Below are 24,029 nucleotides of genomic sequence, written 5' to 3'. Positions count from 1 at the left end.
AAGGGACCCGTCATCAGACATCAAAGAACTAAATATCATATCAATGGGTGCCCACCTCAATGAAGACAAACGCATACATAAGTAAATGTGGTGAAGAAAGCTGATGGTACCTGGCTATCAAAAGATTTAGCACCTGGGGTCTTAAAGGCTCAAAGATAAACAAGTGGCCATCAAGTTCAGAAGCAACAAAGACCACATGGAAGAAACACACCAGCCTGTGTGACCACGAGCTCTCGAAGGGATCGGGTATCAAGCAGCAAGGAACAAAAAAATCATATCACTGTAAATGTGGGTGAGTGCAGAGTGGAGACTCAAAGCCCACTAGTAGCCAACCAGACACCCCTTTACTGAAGGGTTGTGGGGAGGAAATGAGCCAGTCAGGATATAGGGTAGCAATAATGAAACATATAACTTTCCTCTAGTTCTCAAATGCTTCCTCCCCCCACTATCATGATCCCAACTCTACCTTACAAATCTGGGTAGACCAGAGGATGTACATTGGTACAGATAGGAACTGGAAACACAGGGAATCCAGGACAGATGACTCCTTCAGGACCAGTGGTGAGAGTAGCGATGCCTGGAGGGTGGAGAGATTGTGGGGCAGAAAGGGGGAACTGATTACAAGAATCTACATATAGCCTCCTCCCTGGGGAATGGACAGAAGAGAAGAGAGCGGGGGGAGAAATCAGACAGTGTAACATATGACAAATAATAATAAGTTATGAATGATGAAGCATTCATGAGGTAGGGGGAGTGGGGACGGATGGAGAAAATGAGCAGCAGATATTAAGGGCTCAAGTAGATCTCAAATGTTTTGAGAATGATGATGGCAAAAATGTACCTATGTGCTTGACCCAATGGATGGATGTACGGATTGTGATAAGAATTGTACAAGTCCCCAATAAAATGATTTTTTAAAAGAATATACTGTTCAAACTTCCATATATGTGGTTCTTTTCTCCCCACCCAGTGCATCCTCCCTCTGTTTAGCTACCTCTTTACCACTCCCACCCCTGCACTGCAGCAATGGAGAGAGGAAATCTCCATTCCCACTGCTGGGCCTTGGTCCCTCCCTCTGGCCTCTGTGTTGATCTCAGGCCCTTGATCTCTCCCTGCATCCTCAAAAGTAACCAAACATTTCCTAGGGGGAGCTGTCACAAGGAATCTGGACATCAGAAACCTCCAGCATCGACCCTGGGTAAGTGCTCATTCAGCCTGGAGAACTGGGTGCCCTGAGACCTCTCCCTAACGTGCCTCTGATCAATGCCTCTAGATTTTGGAAGAGAAACATAGAAAAACCCAGACAGCCTTCAAGTGGCCACATCAGCCCTGACCTGTGGTACTGGGACCAATGATACTACTGAATATCACCTGACCCCTTTTGTGCCCCAAATGTCCCAAGAGCCTCTCTCCAGGAGATGCTCTCACTTACATGAGTGTCTCATGCTGAGAACCCGCCAGCTCCTCCTCCTCTGAGGGCTCCCAAGCTCCTTTATGCAAATGTGTCTGGTGCTAACTCCCCTGTCTGCTCCCCAGGTTGTGGTCAGCCTGACAGTTCTGCCTCTCCGGTAAGCACGTCCCCTACACACCACTTCAGCAGGGATCTCGGTGATGCTAGCTCAGGGCAGAGGTGCTGGTCAACCCACACACAGCACAGACCCACCAAACGTTCCATTAAGTCCAGGTCAGTTAGGTGCCCTGTCTAGCAGCTGGGGCTCCCTTCAGGAATAGAGTCTACCCTACGTACAGGTGTGAGCCCAACCTGAGTCAACTCAGTTGTGTTTAAGAGAAGACATAGAGTACAAGGGAAACAGAGTGGTCTCAGAACAGCAGCCAGGGATCCTCAGATAACAGGGGAAAGTAGCAAGGATGCAGCAGGAAGGGGTCGGGTGTTTTGTTACAGACATGGAACTGATAACTGATTAGAAGAGGTGTTCCCTCTTGGTGTTGAGTGACCTAAAGACTCAGGAATAAGAGTTATGAACTGCCATGGACAAGAACCTTCTAGTGACCTGGTCCCTGTGCACTTGGACTCTTGTCCTGACAGACAATTCTTTCCCCCTTTCTGATGCCTTCTCTTCTTCCTGCCCAGGAACTCCTGTATGTCAACCAGGCAGTTCCTATCTATCAGGTGAGTGTGGACCATGAACATTCTGGGCTCACAGGCCCATGGGGGACCATAATTTGTCCCAACATGCATCTGTCTTTGCTTTGAATTCAGGAGGCAGCAGCAAAGATGAGAGCTGGAGTAGTGAACAGGAAGGGGTCTGGGAGCAGGACTTCACTGAGGAGTAAAGGCAGGCCCAGCACAGAGAAGAGCTGTGGGACCCAGAGCAGCGGAAAAGCTGGAACAGGGTCTCAGGGGGCTGCAGGGGGCTCATTGGTCTCTTGTTCTTTTGGTTTGCTTGCTTGTTTCACAGGAACTACTAGAGCCCGATGCACACATTTACTGCAAGATCCACCCAGGAGCACCAGCAGCCTCAGGAACGGAGATGCCCCCCTCAGCCCGGGGCTCAAGCAAGACCAGGACAAAGCTCTCCCACTCCCCCTGCATGAAATAGTGTGATGCCTCCAGGAGAGTTAACTCTGGGCCTCATCTACCCGCCATCGATTACACAGCCCAACGACCCTTTTTATTTTTTTGGTAATTTGGTTTTTAGGCCTGTTCCTGGTGATATTTGAGGTGTTGGTTCACAGAATTGCACAGTATAGACCACATCAGCTCTAGGTTCTTATATATGGCGTTCCGCTCTATTTTCAGATACAGTTATACTCCTTTAGGAATATATCATCCAGACTCACAAAAGATAGGACAAGACCAAAAAGGTAAGAAAGATTTGAAACAGAATTAGATATTAAGAAATTTCCAAAGAAGTTGAATATGACCCTATGGTGACTAGATGGTTATGAACTGACATGCCTATCCTAAGGTCAATAGTTTGAACCCACCTATCACTAAGCAGCTGTCGTAACTCATAATTTCATGTCAACTTGAAGATATAATAAAACTGCAGGGATGGAGTCTAGTCTGTCCATCAGGTCATAGCTTGATGGCGACTCCTTGTGTGTGTGGCCTGCTCACAGGGAGGGTCCAGGGAACTCCACCCCCTCTCTGCCCACCTGCCATCCACTCTGCCTTCCCCTTCCTGCTGGCTGACCCTGATGGCAGCCAGAGCCCTGGAGATGCATCCACCGCCATTGGATCGACAAGACTTGGCACCCACTGGCCTGTGGTATTCCTGCATCTGCATCATTGCTTGTGACAGTGTGAGTATCAAAAGGAACTTACGGACTGGCGTCAGACTTACGGACTTTCATTGGACTGGGCTGGGATGTTGTCCTGATAGACAAAGCTTCTTGCTATAAAGCCCTTTCTTGCCCGTGTATGAGAGTCACTGAATTTGTTTCTCTGGTCAACCCAGCCTAACTCAGCAGCCTTTAAAATATTAAAGTGTTGGAGGAAACCCAAAGAGGCAGTTCTTGTCTGTCCTATAAGAACCAATTACAGGGATCTACATATAACCTTCTCCCTGGGGGATGGACAACCGAAAAGTGGGTGAAGGGAGACGTTGGACAGTGTACGATATGACAAAATAATAATTGATAAATTATGAAGGGTTCATGAGGGAGGGGGAAGTGGGGAGGGAGGGGAAAATGAGGAGTTGATGCCAGGGGCTTAAATGGAGAGTGAATGTTTTGAGAATGATGAGGGCAACAAATGTACAAATGTGCTTGACACAATTGATGTATGTATGGATTTTGATAAGAGTTGTTTGATCCCCCAATAAAATGATATTTTTTAAAGATTCCTATGAGTTATACTCAATTAGGTGGCAGTGGGTATTTTTCCTTTTGGTGCTGGAGGTTGTACACTATATACCAAGACTACAAGTTGCATTCTGCAAAACTTGAGAAGAAAAGAAAATGGAAAGGAAATTTCCAAGGCACACATGTGGCCAATGTGAGGTCAAGACAGAGTCTTGAAAATGTGAGACTTCAAGTTATTTTCATAAATGTTTGGAAGATCTAAACTTTTCTTCTTCGAGTTATGCAGCAAACATTTCAGAGCATGTTTTAATATAATATATAGAAGCCAAACAATAAGCCATGTTAAATATATCAGAGGTGAGGTTGACTCCAAACTTCTTTTTAAAAAAGAATTCTAGCTTTTAAGAGTTTCTGTGCACAGATGGAGAAGCTGTGACATCTTATCATATGTCTGGAACATTTTTATTTTAATAAAGGAGTTTGAACTCTGATGCACATTTTAGAAGTTTCAGAATATTTGAATCACTATTTACTGTACTAAATTATCTGCCACTCAGTTGATTGTGCATGATAGTGACCCTACGGGACAGAGTGGAACCTCTCCTGTGGGTTTCTGAGACTGTAAATCTTTAGAGGAGCAGACAGCCTGACCTTCTTCTTGTGGCGCATCCGGTGGGCTCAAAAATCAGTCAAACACATAACCCACTATGCCCTCCAGGCTCCTTACTTATTTTGCAGTAACTCATATTTCTTCCCACCCCCAGCATCATACTATTCCATGGTTCAATCACATCAAGCAGTATTGTATCATTGCTACCAGAATTAGTTTCAAAAACTGTCTGAACTCCATCATATCAGCTCCCCATTATCCCCACCCACTTGCCCACCATACCGCCCAAGAACTCTTATTCTCATTGTTGTCTCTATGAGTTCATCCTTAGAAAACTTAGAAAAAACACATAGCAAAGGTTCCAGAAGGCTGCCCACAATGACACCACATAAGAGTTAAACCCCAATATGAAAAAAAAACCCACACAGAATATATTAAAAACCAGCACAAGCACAAAGTACATCAGAGGGGAAATCAAGTGACAAAGGTTTTAACCAGTCAGATTGGTCATTTTAATCTATTGCAGTTGTGTCTCCAATCCTCTGAATGATAACCAGTCTGTTCACATGCATCAATTATCATCAGAGGGAAATCGCTGGAGGTTTATTCCCTGTGTTTACCCTGCATGTGTATTTTGGGCTTCCACTGTCACACCCAAAATGCGAATTGGCCATGGTATAATTTCCCCAAATTAGAAACAATGAAAATGTCCTTCAAAGGGTGAGTGAATACACAAGCCATAAGGTGGATTGGTATTGCACAATGAAAGGAAAGGAGCTCTCAATTGATAAATATTTTATAAAACTTCAATGAAGGTTAAAGATATATTGCTTAGTGACAGAACCCAGTAGATCAAGGCTACTTATTGAATGATTCCAACGATAGGAACGTCTGGGAAAGGAAACACTGTGTTGTTAGGTGTCCTCAGTTGATGCTCAGCAACCCCGTATGCAGCCAATCAGAACTCTGCCTGGCCCTGCCCCACTCCTGCAACCCTGTGATCTCTGAGCCAATTGGTGCAGTCATTGGTCAGTCCACATCACTGAAGGCCTTCCTCTTCTTCATCATCCTGCTGCTTTTCCTAGCAAGATGTTCTTCACAACTAGTCTCTTGGTAACATGTCCAAAATACATGACACAAAATCTTCCCATCTTAGATTCTAGGGATCATTCTGGGAAAACGATGCAGACAGTAACAACCTCATTCTCTCCTAGGGCTGGGGGAGCGAGGTTGGGATGAATTCATGGACCACTTATGCGTTTGGGGGCAATGGAACTATTCCGTATGGCACAGTAATAAAGGATGCATGATATTCTACAATTGCCAACACTCACAGAACTGTAGCGCACAAAAAGTGAAACTTCCTGTAAACTCTGAATTTTGGTTAATAAAAATGTATCACTATTGGTTCAATTGTACAAGAATGACATCTCTAGCTAAATACAGACCCCTTATAGAAGTCCTATAAATGAATTTACAGTAGCGGGCTATAAGTTTATTTCAAAGATTCTTTGTGGAAATATTTTGGTCACTTGTCACATGGATCTGCTTAACTCATTTTGAGGCTCAACAAAATACTGGGTTCACTTTCTGATAACCAAGGGCCCATATTTACAGGCTGGACTTGGCCCCAGCTCTTTTTACCAAAGAGGCTACCACCTCTCACCTTGATATACCTGACGCTGCAATTCTACTGTGGGCACTCAAGACAGACACTTGACAAGCACACACAGCAGCCCGAGAAAGGAAGCAGTAGTTGGTTCCAGCGTGTGTTTGTGTGTGTTGTTGTTGTTGTTGATGCTGTTCTTAACTCAGTCTTGGCCACAGGAAACAATACATTCCCCCTGAGACATGGGCCTAGTTTTTGGTCAAAGAAGTGGAGACTGATTGCCATCTTTTCTCTCAAACGGGTCCCTCGTTCATGTCAGCTCTGTCCTGTCCCTTATTCCTGAAACTGGAGGCCGGATCATGTGGGTGTCTCCTGTGCGAGCCCCCACTCTCTGCTTGGGCCCACCCATGGGGAAGGCAAGTGGCCACAGGAAAGACACGTGGAAAACAGAGACTTCCAGGAGAGTCAGAGAGAACAGAGAAGGGATCTGAGCCACCACTGAGCCAAGCAGCTCCCAGAGAGAGGGTCTCCTTGAAACACTACCTTGATGCCATGGAAACCACTGTCCCCAACCTCCGAGCAACAGGGTTCTGCTCGAGACACCTGGCCCTGCATTCCTCAGGACCTGCTCCTTCTTGGACACCAGGTTCTGTATCTATGTCCCTCGAAACAAAGGCCAAGCTGGTGACACACAGAGAGAAGGATGGTCCCTCTCCCCTATTGTCATCCAACTTCCCACTTTTATCCATCCACAGGAAAGACACCTGGTGGTACTCCTGGTCAACTTCCAGGTTGGCAATTCCAACCCACCAGTGGGAGAAAGATGAAGCTATCCGCTCCCACAGAGATGGGCAGTGTCCAAATCCCTAAGTCAGATCGCGCGATGAGTAGGAGTCTGGTTCAGGGCAGTGAGGAGTATCTTTGCATTTTGGTTTCAGATGATCTTTCCAGAGGAGAGAGTCAGAAGCCACCACCACCAAAGAAATCCCTGGTTCTAAGCATGGCATGGAATCACCACTGTAGCTGCTAAAGCACCCTTTCAAAGGAATCCCTTGGATCCCAGGATCCTTCTAACGTCCCACAGGTGATTCTGCTGCACAACCAGGTGAAGTTCTCAGCGACAAGCACTGTGCTCCCCACAGCAACCAGGAAGCTAGAAGCAACAGCAGTTCTCAGGGAACACATGTCAGGGGAAGCCAGCCCCTAACACATCATTACGGGTCCAGTAGGCGCAACTGTACAGCGATAATAAGTTAAGATCATAGTAAAGATATAGAGAGCATGAGAGATAGAAGTATTGAACTAAATGGAGTCAGACACGATTCATGGTAGCATGCTCACCTCTGCCCTGCTTGATGGTCCACGTGGAGGGAGAGATAGAATCGTTCATGCTCACCAAGGACATGCAAGCCCCCTAATTGCACATGAGGACATACCTCACAGGAAGGGGTTATGCTATAGGTAGTATAGTAATGAGAGGGGGTGGTCTAGGGAAATACATGGCAATAGGAAGAGAAGGGATTGGGGATATACATGTGACAAGATGGGCGGATCCTAGATTTAGGATGGCAGCTTAACCTTGGATGTCACAAAGCCGGTTTGGCCTGTTCCCTGGCTCAACTGATAGGGACCATTGTCTCTGCCAGCAGGGAGCAGGTCCAACCCCTGTGGTGTGGGGAGAAAGCATCCTGGCAGTGATTGCATTCAGGGATGTCTGTAAACATCTGACCTCCCCCACCCCACCCCCATCCTCCCCACACACAGACAGAAGGAAATGCATAGAAGGGAGCTTAGAGGCAGAATGGAAAGGGGAGGAGAGAAGAGAGCAGAGGCTTCCTAGGTGAGTCGCCGCCCCTAACACAGGTGATCTGGGGAAGCTCCCACCCCAGGAATAGGCTTGGTGCTCCCCGGAAAGGACAACAGAGCAGATCTATAGGAGGCAGCAGTGTTTGTGAGCATTTCTGGATTCGGAACAATCCTCTGCAGGAGCAAAGAGCAGGCCAAAAGGATCCATGGGGCTAACTGCTGTCGCCCTTCGTAAAGTGTGCATCTCCTGGAAGGGAGCACTGCTTACAGGTGGGAATGCACAACTCCCTGCCTGCCTGCAGTGGGGAGTGAGGGAGAAGAGGTTGGTTGGGGTCTCCTAGCTAAAAGAGAACGTCCCAGTGAAGTCCAGAGGAGAGGACACAGAAGGGGGAGGAGAGGTCAGCAACAGAAAATGTCGTTGATCTGGCATTGGTAAGAGGCCAAAGTAATCATCCTGAACAACCACTTTGGGAACCTGATAGCATTTTTGTAAACCCAATGTCAATGTGGCATGCAGCGAACAGGGTGCAGGAAGCTGTGTCTTTACCTCTGAATCTCCGAAACTGGCAGTTAAACCCCTGAGGTTGGATGGGCCCTGGGATCCTTCCGTTCTCCATCCCCTATGTAATTGTAGGCCTATCTAGGAGCTGGGGGTACAACCTAGAATAGGGTGAGCCCATGCCCTCATGGAACTCACACCAACAGGAGAGACGGACAAACAAGCAACTGGATCTGTCGTTGAAGTCAGATTTTGATATGCAGCTCAGAGCATGGAAAAGTCAGAGTGTGAGGACAGTGGGCCTGTAGATGTGGTAACAGTGAAATCAACCCCAAGGCAGCCTCTGAGTGGAAGCAGGTGCGCAGGGACAGTAAGTGAGGAAACCATGCAGATGCCTGCCTTTCCGGACACAGTGGTCCACATGCTGATGTGACTTCCTCTCTCTTCCCTCCTAGTCTCACTGTTACTCTCATGGGGCCTGCCCACCACAGCACAACTCACCCTGGAATCCGTGCCCCGCGCTGCTGCCGAAGGACAGGGTGTTCTCCTCCGCAATCCTTCAAGAGCAGAGGCTGTAGTCTACATGTGGTATAAAGGGTTCATTGTAATACAGAACAATCACATTGGAACATTTGCAGTATCCTATGGAACAGTTACTGAGGGGCCAGCCCACACTGGTCGAGAGACCATATACCCCAATGGGTCCCTGCTGTTGCAGAATGCCACCCTGGCAGACACAGGAACCTACTCACTACAAATAATGAAGACAGACGGAGTGCCTGAGCCACTGACTGGACAAATCCTTGTATTCCGTGAGTCATTCGTCTTTAACCTCTGAGCTAGGGGTGGGATTCTTTCTACTTAAAAGATAGTGATGGGCAAGCGTGGACCCTTTGTGGTGCCTGCACTCATGCTCTATTCCATGCTTGGGATTTAAGCATTTAGATCAGAATTCCCTTCTGGAATCCACACCCGCAAGACAGTCCCTGCGGGGGGAAGGAGTCTCATGAGGAGTAACTCAACAGAGGGAGGTAACCAAGTCCAGCTCCACCAACCGCCATACCTCCCTACGCTCCCATCCCATGATCCGTTTCATCTAAACATGACCTTGGAGGAGTCAGACTGACTCAGAACAGCGTGGTCCTACACGAACAAACTAATTCCTAGAAATGTCCCCAATCCAAACCTTGTCCTGGGTTTGTTTATGAGCCCTTGGGGCACCTGCAGCCAGGGCTGAGTATTAGCTTCCTGGGCAAGGCTGACTGGGATGAACAATTTACTGGCTGCCAAGTGTTGGGACTCCTGGACCTTCTCACCAGCTAGGGCTCATCTCTAGGAGCTTTTCTGGGTGGGGACTGCACTGAAGGAGACCAGAGATGGACCAGTACCCCAGGCTTTTAGCTGACTATTCTAGGAAATACAGAAGTCTCCTATAGGAAGATCAGCCTCCCCAGGAGGAAGAAAAAGGTGGAGAAATGCCACACATAGTGTTCTTCCATCTGAGGGCACCTTCTTCTGAAGGCAGATCATAGATGAGGTTAATCTGGTTATGTGGCCAGCTCGCCTGCACCCAACTTTTCTGCAGACAATTACTTCCAACAGCTTTGTGAACAAGACTGTTTATCCATGCTATGATCTTATTGACGGAAAAATGAGACATAAAAGGGAAAAGTACTGAATCGAGGGCACACGGACCAGGACTACCATATCAGTTTCACACCAAGATCTGTCTGCAGACATAGCCCTGACCTTGTCTCCAACTTGGGTGGAATTATTGTGGGCAGGAGGGGTAGACCTTTAAAGTAGCCATGGGTTCAGATGCTTTCTTCTTAGGAATATCCACTTGGAAGGGAAGACATTTTTCATGGAAGGGGAAGAGAGTCGGAGCAGATGAATAATTACTATAGTTTGCCCTTAGAACTCAATTACCTACATCAATAGTCAGTGGTAGGCATCACCTCACTGCCACTTGTCTCCGGCTCATCCTCATGCTCCCTACATGGGAGTGGAGCCATGTGTTAGGCCAGGTGGACTAGAGAAACCTCTCCAGTGACACTCATCGATGTGTACGAATGAACTTTCTATCAAGAAGTAACTATATATCAAGAAAACATCCCAGCCCAGTCCAACTCAAGTCCATAAGGACGATACTAGTCCATAAGTCCCTCTTCTGACTCACATAGTCACATGCAATGATGCAGAATGCAGGAAGATCACAGGCCCAGGGCACTGTGTGCACAGTCCTGTGGATCCTACGTTGGTGGAAACATGGCGGCTCCAGCAGCTCTCAGGGTGACCAGCAAGCAGCACAGTCAAGGTCAAGAGAAGGGAAGGGTCCCTGGGCCCTCCTTATGAGAAGGCCACCCACAGGGAGGCACCATCAAGCTGGTGGTGACCTGATTGAAAGATTGCATGTCACCTCTACACTTTTATATATCTCCAAGTTAACATAAAATTATGTCATCCACAAGTCATTCATGTGTTTATTTATTGAGGTGTTCTATATCTCTTCCACCGAAGCATAAAGTTAAAGATGTTCCTTTCTGCCCAACACTGCACCCAGATACAACTTATAACAAACTGCTCTTTGAAAAAGGAAGGAGAGAATGGTGAGGGAATAAATGAATGGTTCCCGGTCTCTTCAGAGCCATGCTCCCCCAAAGCAGTGCAGTGAAAGGTTGACTATGGCCTTTCTAGCCCATGTTCCCGATTTCCACACAATGACTGAGTGGCCCTATGTAAATAAGATGCTTATGGCCCACCAAGGGATTAGGCAGCACGTCGTTAATGCAAATTAGGTCTATGGTGGTTAAGGTTATGTGTCAACTTAACTGGGTCACGATTTCTAATGGTTTTCAGTTACACAATGATGTGGGTTGGTAGATATAAAATAATGTAGTCACCCCTCCATTTTGTAATCTGATGTGATTACATCCATTTTATGAGGTGCCTCTCTGCCTGTAGCTGGGGTATCATTTGGGAGTTGTTGCTATGTGAATGAGGCAGACTAAGAGCAGGCGTGTCCTTAGTTTACACCTTGCTGGAGGGTGTGACTCAGGCCATCAACCTTACTCTAGTCACCAGCCATCACTCCCTAGCGGTGCCTTGGAGTTTATGTGAGGGTAATGGTCTACATGGAATACATACGAATATTCTAGCAAAGCTCTCTCTCTCTCTCTCTCTCTCTCTCTCTCTCTCTCTCTCTCTCTCTCTCTCTCTCTCTCTCTCTCTCTCTCTCTCTGTGTGTGTGTCATGCTTCCAGATCATCATTATCTAAACCCCAGTTCCTAGAACTTGAGCCAACAGCCTGTTGTTGACTTCCTGGTGATGGTTCATCAGACCCTGCAACCACAGGAGTCAGGAGAAGCCTCCACCCTGATGCCTGGCCCACAGAGTTGAGACTAGCCGGCTTCCACAAATGCAGGAGCCCCTTAAGAGTCCCTGTGTTCTTCGAGACATTGCAGGGAATTAGAGAACCCAAAGACAGACAGAGAGCGCTGAAAAGAGGAAGAATAGTCGATGTTGGTGAGGATGGAGCAGTACAGTACATTGGAAGAGTTGGATTTTTGGGACAATTATAATAGGAACCAGCTTTTTTATTATCCTTCTAAAAACCATTAAGTTTCCTGGTGATACTACTCAATCAGGTAAGAGTTTTAGCACTTTGCCGGTGCTGCCTCTGGTTCACATGGGGGATCTTGAACCTACAGATCAATGAAGTCACTTGTAACGCCCACTGCTCACTGCTGGAGTCCTTCCTGGCTCGGCTGCTCCTACCATGACCTTCATCTTCCTCCTCTTACCTTCCAGCTGGGACTTCTCTGCTCTACATACCTTTCCTCAACCCCCGCAGCCTCCTCCCCCAGATACTTCTGCTAACGGTTGACCATCCTGTCCTCTCCCAGTATCACTGTGGCCAGAAATGCTCTTCCAGACAATAGACAAGGACACACATATTCATCTAAGCTGAAGCTCTTCCAAGGATTCCGCGACCAGTCAATGAAGTCAATTCACTGTGTTCCCATTCAGCATCTTCCCCTTTGGCGATGCCAACACATGAGACAGGGTGGACATGCACCTAACTCTCTACACTGATTCAACTGACTATCATTGCAGCTCACTATCAGACTCACTCCTGGTGTCCCATGGTGATTTTTGTCCATGACACCAAATCCCCAGAACAGACGTCTCTATCTCAGTAGGTTGAAGGACAATGAAGAGCCCCATCTTGAACCATGTCTAGCATCACTTTGAAAAATGGGGCCTTAGAAAAAGTGTATCTGAGTCAGGCAACTGGAGAGACCTCGCCATGGTCAGGTTGCAGGTCAGGAAACCAAAGTTGGTCAGTCAGCTAGCTTGTTGGCTTATGAGGGGTTCTCAACCATCCTAATGCTGTGACCCTTTCATACAGTTCCTCATGTTGTGGTGACCCCCCACCCCACCCCCAGCATAAAATGATTTTTGTTACTACTTCATCACTGTCATTTTGCTAATGTTATAAATCAGGTGAACCCTGTGAAAGGGTCGTTTGACCCCCAAAGGGGTTGGGACCCACAGGTTGAGAACCACTGGAACTTTGGATGAATTGATCAAACTCTGGTTGTTTTCGTCTTGATTGCTGTTCCTGTTTTCTAGCAGTTTTGATGGCATATTTCATGAGAACTAAAGAAAAGTATTCTGCATGCCCCTCTAGAGCTTTCTCTCATTTTGCCTGACTCTCCATAAGGAATTGCTGACTGGGAACTCTTTTCTAAATTGGCCCACAAATAATTTCTCCCAATTTGATCTCTTCCCTTATATTACCCTGAGATAGTTTCCCTCGATCCACCTTGTCCTCTTACCAAGATCACCAGTATTTCCCTAACTACGGAGTCCTTGGTTTCAAACAGACTTCAGCATCTGCCCTTCATTGTCCTGAGATGCTCGCTGGACATGAGAGTCGGCTGAACTTCCTCTTCTGTTCCCTCTATGGATACTCCTTCTACCAATGGGTCCTGGATCTTTGAGTCCTTATTCATCGTGTTCACATCTAGGGGAAATGTTAACATGGAAGCTAATGTGTATCCAAGTCCATGACACACTCGTGGTCTGAGATGGTCAGATCCTCAGCAAGTTCACGCTCTCCTCGCTTCCTCCTGTTGGGTTTCTGGGGTGGTTGACCTCGGTTCTCGCTTCTCCACGCTCAAGGCATTCACCTGGCAGGAGCACTTTTGTAAATGCAAGTAACTTCTGTGAGAGAAAGGGAAGTCTCAGGTCTGACCGTGTCAGACAGCACCAGGACGCATGGCGGGGCCCGTGGGAAAGTTTGTAGCCAAAGGATGGCCACTTTGGAGAAGCACAAAAAAACCACATGGAAAATGGCCTGAAAGTGGAGCCCACAGAACCAAAGGGGAACACTGGAACCAAAAAAGAACAGAGGGAGTGGGAACATGAGCCCTGAGAGTGAGCATGGGGGCCCTGAGAGGTGGGGTGTGCATGCCGAGCACGTGGATCAAGAGAGAGAACCTCAAAGCAGGGGCAGCCTGTCCTCAGTCAGATATATTGTTATATATATATATCGCCTTACATTTCCACTCAGTGCGGGGCATGGTAGAGGGTTTGGGCAGATCTTATTGGCTGAGTTTAGGCACACCTGTGTGATGTAATGTCGCTGCTGGTGCTTAGCCCTGTGCCCAGGTTTGTCTCCACCTGGGCCGAGGTGGCTTTAGTCTGGGTGTTCTAAGTTTAGCATTTTCCCATAAGTGTCTAATAGGTGCCTTACTGCTTTGCAACCCCCTTATTGTGGCAGGGCCAGCTAATTTTCGTTTCAGGTAGTCGATTGGTGGAGACAATCCTCTTTATACCGAATCTATCTACCTGTCACTGCCAGGGATCACTGTGTATTTGGAACTATCTCCATGTATTTCTCATCGATCCCCAGCCATAGAACAAAGGAAAATCACGAACAAGGAGAGAGACCAAAATCTGAACACCTCACAGCCATTGAGTCAATTCTGATTCTTGGCCACCCTATAGAATAGGGTAGGACTGTCCCTGCGGGTTTCAAAGACTGTAACTCTTGACAAGAGTAGAAAGCCTCGTCTGTCTCCCTCTGAGTGGCTGACGTTTTCAAACTGTTGACCTTTAGTTCACAGCTCAATGTGTAATGACTACACCAATTCCAAAGTCAGTTCCTGCCTACACCCTCATTCTTTTCTAGATTATCCGTCGTAATCAGCTCTGCCTAGATAGGGCCATGATCTCTGCTCAGTCGCCATCAAACACTGAGAAGAATGTCACCATCTTCTGGCCCTCACCGCGGGGCTTATTCTTGATCTCCCTGAATGCAATGTCTACTCACGACATCAAGTTTCCAGGACAGACTTCTCAATAGTCTCTGATTTAGGAACAATCAGAAGTCCCATCAGGACCTACATCTAGAGTCTCTTTGAATAAAACGTTGTGTTTCAGAAAGACACAGGTATGCTGGACCATGTACAAGGACGAGGAGTTCCAGCTAAGGAAACTGAGGTCAATCAAGCAGCCAGGTGGTCAGAAAGGAACTGAGGAAAGGCCATGGATGGGCTCTGATCTCTAGTCTGGTGACTTTCCACGAGGAAATGCAGCTACTCGGTTAATGCTTGCAAAACTCAATGTTTGTTTCGGTGATAAAATCTGGCAGGGAAGTCTTTCTTGCATTCTGAGCACTCCAGTTGCCATGGGTGTTTCTTGTGATGTAAAGATCTGTTTTATGTGTTAAAGACACAGGTTGGCTGAGAGGTGCACACTGCACCTTGTTACTGTTTTCTCTGAGAGGGAAGTTACCCAAACCCTCCAGCAAGAGCAGCAGCTCCCACCCGATAGAGGACCAGGGTTCTGTAACATTATTGTGTGAACCTGAGACTCAGAACACAACCTCACAGTGGCTGATACACAATCAGAGTCTCCCGGACAATTCCAGGCTGGAGCTGTCCTTGGGCAACAGGACTCTCACTGGACACACTGTCGCAAGGAATGAATCAGGACTTCGTGAATGTAGAACCAGGAACCCAGTGAGTTCCAGCCATAGTGATCCATCCTTCCTGCAGGTTCTCTGTGAGTAACTTCTGTTTCCACATGACAGAGGCTTCAGCCCAATTCCACACTGTCAGAGTCCAGCCAGCATTAGGCTACTAGGGTCGAAGTACATGGACCATCAGCCGGTCGACGCCCAGACTGCCCAGCTCCTCCTTTCTCTTGAAAACAGAGACAAGCAGAGTCACACAGGAGATGGAAGGGGTGGGGATCCTCAATGCTTGAGAAGGGGGAAATGAGTCAAGTCTCGGGATCAGGCTCAGAGAAGTAAGGGGGCTTATTGTGTGGGACTTTTAAAAACAAGAGTAAGAGGGAAGCTGTGGCCCTTCCCTCCGGTTCCATGACAACAAGCTTTGTTCTGTTTGCTCCAGATGGCCCAGACACCCCCACCATCTCCCCCTCAGCTGAGCATTACTCTCCAAGGGACAGCATCAACCTCACCTGTCAAGCAGGTTCGAACCCATCTGCACAGTATTCTTGGTTTATCAGTGAAACCTACAGGCAATCCACACAGCAGCTCCATATCCCCAACATCACCGTGGGTGACAGTGGGAGCTATGTCTGCCGTGTCCATAACCCTGACACTGCCCACAATAGAGCCACAGTCAAGACTATCACAATGTCCGGTAAGTGGCTCCCGGGAAGAGTTGCCCTGAGCTCTGAGTGGAAGCCAGTCTGACTTTCTGAAAAGCCCTGAAAGAAATCATGCTCCAGGCTTTGTCTCCTGGGCACCCTGAAATCACAAACTCTGCCCTTCAGCTCTCCCAAGACATCCCTGGAGTCTGGTCCCTCCTCTTGTTTCTTTGATTTCTCAGGGGAGACTTAGAGACCTCAATGGAATGTGGGAAGGGAATTCTCTCAGCTCCATGAAGGGACTCATTGGGGAGAAAGGTGAAGCATCTTCAGGTTCAAGTTGTCACAGTCTATCATCCCTTTGCTGTCTTTCATTGGCTTCTGAGCTATAAGGGACAGAGAGGGTTTTGAAGAGGTTCACGTGTGTTCTGATATAAAAGGATAATATAACCCTGGTTGCCAGCTAGAGTTCTGCCCCCTGCTCTGTTCCCGAAGCTTCATCCACCAGCTCAGTGCTGACTCCATCTGAGGTCAGACCAGCAAATATGGAGCAAATGTGCAGGCTAGAAGTATCTAGCCACCTCAGACAAGGCTGCGGGAAAAAAGGGGAATGCTTGGGGTGATGCATCTGAAGCTGTGTCCTGATATGTCACAGCTGTACAGTCTGTGTGACACTGACACTGAACACTCACAAAGGAAAACATTGTGTCAGAAGTCACACTTGGGAAGCTAGGTCCATTCACCCATCATGTCTCTGAATGTGCGGGAAAGGGCAGGACCAGAAGTACAACGGATAAAAACGCATGAAAGCAGGAACCTGTATAAGACAGAAACCCGTCAGAGGAGGAAAGCTCAAATAGTATTCCCTCAGGGAGAATGATAGAAAAGTGTAAGGGTGAGTGTCAAAAATGCAGTGCATCCCACCAAATTCTGGTTCTCGTGGGGTCTCCCTGTCGTTTCTAGAGAGGGCCAATAGTCCTGGATTTTGTACAAACTCCAACTACTTCTCCCTTCCAAGGTTTCCTCTGTGTGATACTCAATCCCTGGACTGAAAGCCAAACTGCTTATGTATTGAGAAATCCCTTGAGTTGGAAGCGCTGTAACTTTTTAAAGAGTGCAGACTGGACCCACGGGTGCTTCTTCCCCAACATGGTGTTTAGCACAAAGGAAACACCTTCCCTTCTGTGTGTGAAGCTGTCCGGCCCTTGACCTGGATGAAGCAGGTGGCCTGTTTTCCTCACAGACACAGCACTGTCTACTAAAGAGGGGCCTGATCTCTTGTAAAGTCACAGAAGACTCTAGGAAAGGCTCCTAAGAACCTCTGCCACAGAGAAACCACACCTGGCAGCATAGTGATGGACAGGTGGGCTGGGAAGAGGTCTTCTGCTGATCCTCGAAAGGCACTTGGGTGGCATCTACTTGCTAGTGCGGGAAGGGCCATCCTGTTCACATGGATCACCTCCTGGACTGACCTACCAGCTCTGTGCATGGTCAGGAGCACCTGGGTCATTTTTCAGAGGCCACCTTTCACAGGGAGCCTCTAAGCTAGCTGAGAGCTCCTAGAAAAAGATGGCCCCCAACCTCAGTCCCCCTCTCAGTCCCCTTCTCTTTTTCCCACAGAGTCCTTGACCAAGCCCTCCATCCAGGCCAGCAACACCACAGTCTCAGAATATACAGGGCCGGTGGTCTTCACCTGCCTCACCCAGCACAACGCAATCTCCATCTCCTGGTTCCATGAGGGTGAAAGACTGCGGCTCACGGAGAGGATGAAGCTGTCCCAGGACAATAAATCCCTCACCATAAACCCTGTCAGGATGGAGGATGCTGGGAACTATCAGTGTGAGGTCTCCAACCCAGGCAGTGCCATCAGAAGTGACTCCGTCATCCTGACTGTGGAAGGTGAGTGACATTTTATCCCCACTCTACATCTTCTCAGCATAGACTAACTCTTGCAATGGTGGGCAACATGGGTAAAAGTGAGCAGGGACACAACGTCAGTAAATAGATTATTACAGTAAACAATGGTGAAGTGGCAATGAATGTACAAATGTGCTTCACACCATTGATGTATGTATGGATTGTGATAATAGTTGTATGAGCCCCTAATAAAACAATTTTAAAAAGAAAAAGTAAAGAAATAATAACCATTTAAAAAAGCAATAGTAAAAAAAAATGGTGAAGTGGTCAAGAGCTCAGGCTCTGAAACAAAGCTATCTATAATTGTCATATACCGACACTGATTCCCAGCTTTGACTGGCACGAGATTCTGAATTTCCAGGTCTCAGATTCCTCAACCAAAAATTGTAATAAAAGGACTGCTTCATAAGATTATTTTAAAGGCTTAATGTGTTCTTCCATTGAACCATGAAGACTATCATACACAGAGAAAATGTTCCATGAATGTTAGCTCTTATTATTTTTACCACTAGCATTAGCCGTGAAGTCGGGCAGGCTTGAAGTCAAGCCTCAGCTCAGTCTCCTATGAGATGTAAGACTTTGGGTGAATTTTTGTCACTCCTCCAAACTTCAGTTTTTCATGAGTAAAATAGAAATAACATTTGGAAGATATAATGAATATAAGGATCCAATGATAAATATGCAAAATATGTTGCCCAAGATTTAGTACACCCAATAAACACTAGTCAGAATTCACATGAACAACCAGACTTGGGTACCAGGCTCAGCCCCAAGTGGTTCCAAGAGAAAATTTTAAAATGTAGAAGCTGAAGCAAAAGGTATTATAAGTGGAAGTGGGAGGGAATGCATTTCACAGAAACCGAGTGAGACCTCATTCTTGGCTAAATATGGGAAAGGGTGTGGGGGAAGAAGTTAAGGGTTGAGTGTGACCTTTCAGAAGTCAAGTTCTAGGTCTTTCTTCTCAGGTGGCTAACCGTGGGGTTAGGGTAGTGGCTGAGTGCTTAACTGTGTGTGCCATTTTGAATAAGATCCAGACCTGAGAAAAGCCAGGTCAGTGACACTTGGTTTGGAAAGCAACTACGGATAAAACAGAAAGGTTTTCTCAAAGAAAGCATTTAAAAAATACTTACTGAGTGGCCCTTCTCTGCCAGGCAGTTTATTCTATACTGAATGATCCTTTTAAAGAGTAAAAACGAAATTCTGTCGTTCAAAATTAATTGATATGAAGTCTGGACTAAAATATGCAGACATTGTAGTGACTAGAATGTTGCCTTCTGTCAGCAGATTAACTGTTACACGTTCAATATAAACACTGGATAGTTAATGGAGGGACATAGGTATTAAACAAAAGAACAAAGTACATGCAAAATTTTTATTATTATTTAAGAGAGTTAAGTGAAAAATATCAATGCTGATGTGTTAGTTCTCATGCCAAGGAACAAGAATGCCATTAGACAAGCAAGATAATGACTGGAGAAGAGGTCTCCTAGGGAAAGTGGAGCCTGGCAGCAGGGCCCTGAGAGGGCTGGACCCCAATGCGAGCTGAGCGCTGTGAAGGGAATGGCGATGAGGGAGGGTGTGGGCTGCAGCTCAGCCCTCAAGAGAAGCCTGGGTGACCCGACAGGTCACCTGCTGGGCTAGCCAGCTGCTCCGAGGGAGAACGAGGAGACTTTCTGCTCCCGGAAACACGTGCAGCCTCAGAAACTCACGGGAGCATTTCCATTCGGTCCTGAAGGGTCACTTTAAGATGCAGGTGACACAGTGGCAGTGCGTCAGAGGGTCTAGGAGTCCTGAGAATATGTCCACAAAGCCCCTGGGGAGTCCTCAAGCCAGTCAGAGGACACTGCCCTCAGGAAGGGCCTGCTTGAGTAGCCCTGCGGGGAGCCTGTGGGAAGCAAGGTCCCCATGGAAAAAAAGTGGGGGATTCAGAGCACAGCAGTCTGGCTATTCCAACAGCTAAGTCCCCGGCACAGGAGACTGGAGAGGTGCACAGTCATGACTGCCACACCTGGGAAGTTGAGAAGAAGACATGAGCAGGAAAGGTGGAGAAGCCAAGAGGGGAGTTCTAACCACACAAAAACAGCAGCCAGCCTTTCTCGTGTTCCCAAAGCTTCAGAAGGATCTGAGAGCCAGCCTTAGCATCGCTGACCAGCTAGCACTGAGTGCAGACAGGCTGGGAGGGAATTGAAACAAGACTGTTCATCAAAATACAGACAACATAAAAGAGAGGAGGGGAAAAAGGGCAAGGATACAGTCTGCCAGTCACCTCACAGCGCTCTCTCCTGAAACATCTATCTGTCGATGGAACGAGTAACAGATACTTCCTGCTGAAACTTGTTTCCCCAAACACACCCCCACCCCTCTTGACTTTGACTTGCCAAATGACTGACTTCCTTTCCTTCTGATTTTTGGTTGTTGTTGTTGTTGTTTTCTTCCAATAGCAAATCCAAGAAAGTTCAGCACTCGGAGGTGGGGCCATTGGCAACATGGTGATACAAGTCCTGGCCTGCATGTGCCTGGTAGCAGCTCTGGTGTACTGTCTGTGGGTCAGGAAGACTGGACGGTATGATGTTTTTCTCTTGTTCTGCTTTTTCCAAAGCTAACTGCCATGCTGACGAGAGAGAACAGGCTCTTCTTCACCTGCCTCTGGGTCTGGGCCTCCTCTACCTCCTTCCTAAACTCCTGCTGCTCAGCACTCAGGGCTCTGCTTCCCTGCTCTTCATGCTCCCAGTACCCCCACTGCCTCTTGGACATGGAGTTTTCCACTCCCATGGGATGAAAAATGCCCAAGTATATGCTTCTGTCCCACAGTCGGGGAGGTCAGGGTCCAATTGGAAAATCAATGAGAAAATGAAAACAGAAACAGGACACCCTGTGCCTTGGTGACCACATAGTAGGAGGGAGGGATGAGAGAGGAACTCACTGTAAGAAAAACCAGAAACACCCAAAAGGTCTCCAGGCAATAAGCTGTGTGCCTCCGGAAAAGGGAAGCAGCTGGGAAAGAATTGGCCTAACTGCACATCTGAGGAGACACAACAGTATGTCCTCCTGAACTGGGACAAGAGTTAAGTCCTAGGTTGACAGCTGGAACCCACCAGGGAACAGCTCCTCAGGAGAAGGACCTGCCTGTCCATCTGCTCCTGTCAAGACTGCTTCCTAGAAAACCCTGTCACCTGGGGTCTCTTTGAGTTGAAATTGATTGGATGGCACATAGCAAACCCCACCGAAACACATGCACACTTAGCAAATGGAAATGCATCAGCACTTGCAGTGGTTAGAGACGAGGGCCTAGGAGGAAAGGTGTCCGTGAACACTGAGGCGTTAACTGCTGAAAGTGCCCTTCTCCATTCAGAGAACAGCTTTCCTGTGTTTTGGAGAAGAAGTCACAGTGTCTGGTATTTATTTAGGGCAAGCGACCAGCATGATCCTACAGAGCAGAAACCCTCAGCAGCCAACCACAGTAAGTAAAGCCACCCAACGTGAGGGCAGGTGTGTTCTACCTCCTGCTGTACCCTCGTAGAAACTCCCAGATTCCCAACCCACTCTCGGCCTTCTGATGGTCTACAGAGGAATCTCTGTTCTCCAACTAGAAGTTGGCATAGGTCCTCACCTCAGAAGGTTCCCCTGAGACACAGCCCCAGGCCAACCGGGCTTCAGCAGGATGGACATATTTCTAGGAACCAGTCCCTCCTCCTCCTCACTCCTTCCACTCCTGCCTCTATTACGGATGTGGGCACTCTCCCTGGGTGAGGCTTTTCCCTGACTGTGGGTGCACTGGGTGCTGCAGGTGTCACGACCCCTCCTTGCCACTAGACCTTACTGCTGAGAATGTCTCTGGGCCAAAATCAAGGTCTGTGCACTGATACAAATTTCAGAAATGGACTGAGGCCTGCTGAGACCGCATTCCTGCCCCTCCTCTTGTCCTAATGCTGCTGGACCACAGACTCGCAGACACATGGAATCTCTCCACTGACCATGGGCCACCCCTTACCACCCCCACCACCTGCTTCCTCTTTGGGTAGAAACTAAAACAGCCTAGAAACACGGCTATTCAAAGGCTGTACGTCAGCTTGGCACGTTCATTAATGTGAAACTCTTCTTTTCTTTTCCCAGATCAGGAATGCTCTCTGCCTAACATGGTAAGCATGGCCGTTTTCATTAGCTCAACTTCTCATGGAAATAGCTCTGTTTGCAATGAGTGATTCTGTGTTCAAGACGAGAGTGAGCATAAGAGCCGAGAGCAGCGAGGTGAAAGTACCCATAACAAGATACACAAGGGTGCTTCAAAGGGTACATGGAAAAATCCATTATCTTTTCATTCCATTTTTCCATGAGTTTTTTCCTGGAAGCCTCCTTGTATACCAACACAACCATCTGTACATGTACAATTCAGTGAGGATTACTGCATTCTTCAAGTTGTAAGACCTTTCTCACTACCCAGTACAAATTGTTTCACCACTATTAACTAAGCTCCATCCCCCTGAACAATAACTCTAGGTTGAGTGACTCTTGAACACTACTCTCTAAGATCAGGACTGAGTCAAAGTTGAGCATTAAAGAAGTGTTGGTTGATGGCTTCCATGGGTCCACCTCTTAGCAAGGAGTTGGATTTTGGAATTATCCCCACCCTGTATTTGAATTCTGACTAGGACTCTTAGTATCTCTGTGAAATTGAGCAAGAAACTACAATTCTATTTTTTAAATTCATTTTATTGGGGGCTCGTACAACTCATCACAGCCCATACATCCATCCCTTGTGTCGAGCACATTTGTATCTTTGTTGCCATCATCATTCTCAAAACATTTGCTTTCTCAGATCCTCATTTTCCCTCTCTCCCCCACTCCCACTGCCCCCAATGAACCTTGATAATTTATAAATTATTGTTATTTTGTCATATCTTACACTGTCCAACGTCTCCCTTCACCCACTTTTCTGTTGTCTATCCCACACGAAGGGGGTTATATTTAGATCCTTGTAATTGGTTCCCACTTTCTACCCCATCATCCCCCCACCCTCCCAGTATCGCCACTCTCACCACTACTTCTTATAAGTTCATCAGTCCTGGACTCCCAGTAACTGCAATTCTTTGACCCTCAGCTTTGTCATCAGTGAAGTGAGCTGTCTATCTATAAGTGACGTTGACAGGATTAAAATATTATGTCAAGTACCTTGCACAATTCCGAGCACAAAGGAGTGACTAAATAATCCTCCCTTCCCCACCTTCATTCTAACCTTCCTCTTCCTGTCAAAAGCATAATCCCCATCATAGAGGACATTCTGAGGTCCTAGTTCCGGGATCATCATTTTACACAGCTTCTCCCATTTCATAAAGAACACACATATCTGCTGGAAAGTCCTTATGAACACCACTCTCCATCTCCATATAAGCAACACCTACCCCAAAATAAACTCTCCCGGTCATATCCCTTCCAAGAGTAACCCCAATCCTCACTTCCAGATTAGCTTTGTTGGTTTGCTCTCATTCAATGTTACATTCTGTGACTTCCATTCACATTGTTCTGGGTATTTATAGTCTGTTCATTCTCATTGCTGTTGTGTCTTCCGTTGTGAGAATACGATGATGTATTTCTCTAATGACCATTCAACAGGAGTTTCTCAAGCAGAGATAATGAGTAACAAAAGCCCTCCACCAAAGCTGAAAGTGGGAGTAATACATGGTGCTACATCATGATATGCCAAGGGAAGGCATGGTCGTTGATACTGATTGACTTGTTGCTACTTCTTCTTTTCAGGCTAATGAAGTTGCAGTACACCACAGAAACCCAAAACTCCAACTTCAGACTCCCCACCCCCAAAGGCCACAGAAACAATTTATACAGAAGTAAAAAAGAAGTAATACAACCTGCCGTGCTCTATTCCTGGTCCTTGTCATCCCATCAGGGGAGATCCATTTAGCCTCAGGGGAAAAGGAAACCAATCCCACTTCCAAGCTGCGCTCCTTGCTGCTCTGCCACCAGCCGACTAAGGCATAGACCCTGCCACCAGTGGATGCCATGGAATTTGGCAAAGACAACTTTGAGAGAGAGTTCCTAGGACCTCCCCATCTCCCTTCCTGTCCTCACCTAGATATTTTTTAAACTTACCTCTTCAGAGCATACTCATTCCTTCCCACTGAAGTCCTGTCCCATCAGAGTCTAATTTGAATTTGTCATAACTTTGAGGGTTTTGTGAT

At 47.1% G+C, this 24,029-nt stretch overlaps 1 protein-coding gene across 1 annotated transcript in view; it reads left to right on the top strand.

Annotated features, from left to right (window-relative positions):
* The window catches only part of LOC142431616 (cell adhesion molecule CEACAM6-like), a 43,753-nt gene extending 25,928 nt beyond the window's left edge, over nucleotides 1-17,825 (top strand). The window contains exons 3-7 of the mRNA XM_075536635.1: nucleotides 8,031-8,063; nucleotides 8,748-9,104; nucleotides 15,088-15,366; nucleotides 15,717-15,971; nucleotides 17,539-17,825. Coding sequence (XP_075392750.1) covers nucleotides 8,031-8,063; nucleotides 8,748-9,104; nucleotides 15,088-15,366; nucleotides 15,717-15,971; nucleotides 17,539-17,825 — 1,211 coding nt within the window. The remainder of the gene's footprint in view (nucleotides 1-8,030; nucleotides 8,064-8,747; nucleotides 9,105-15,087; nucleotides 15,367-15,716; nucleotides 15,972-17,538) is intronic.
* Nucleotides 17,826-24,029: the final 6,204 nt, after the last annotated feature.

Source organism: Tenrec ecaudatus, chromosome 18 (genome assembly GCF_050624435.1).
Source record: "Tenrec ecaudatus isolate mTenEca1 chromosome 18, mTenEca1.hap1, whole genome shotgun sequence".
NCBI lineage: Eukaryota > Metazoa > Chordata > Mammalia > Afrosoricida > Tenrecidae > Tenrec > Tenrec ecaudatus.
Note: the sequence above shows the minus strand (reverse complement) of the source record. Positions and strands in the feature narration are given on the sequence as shown.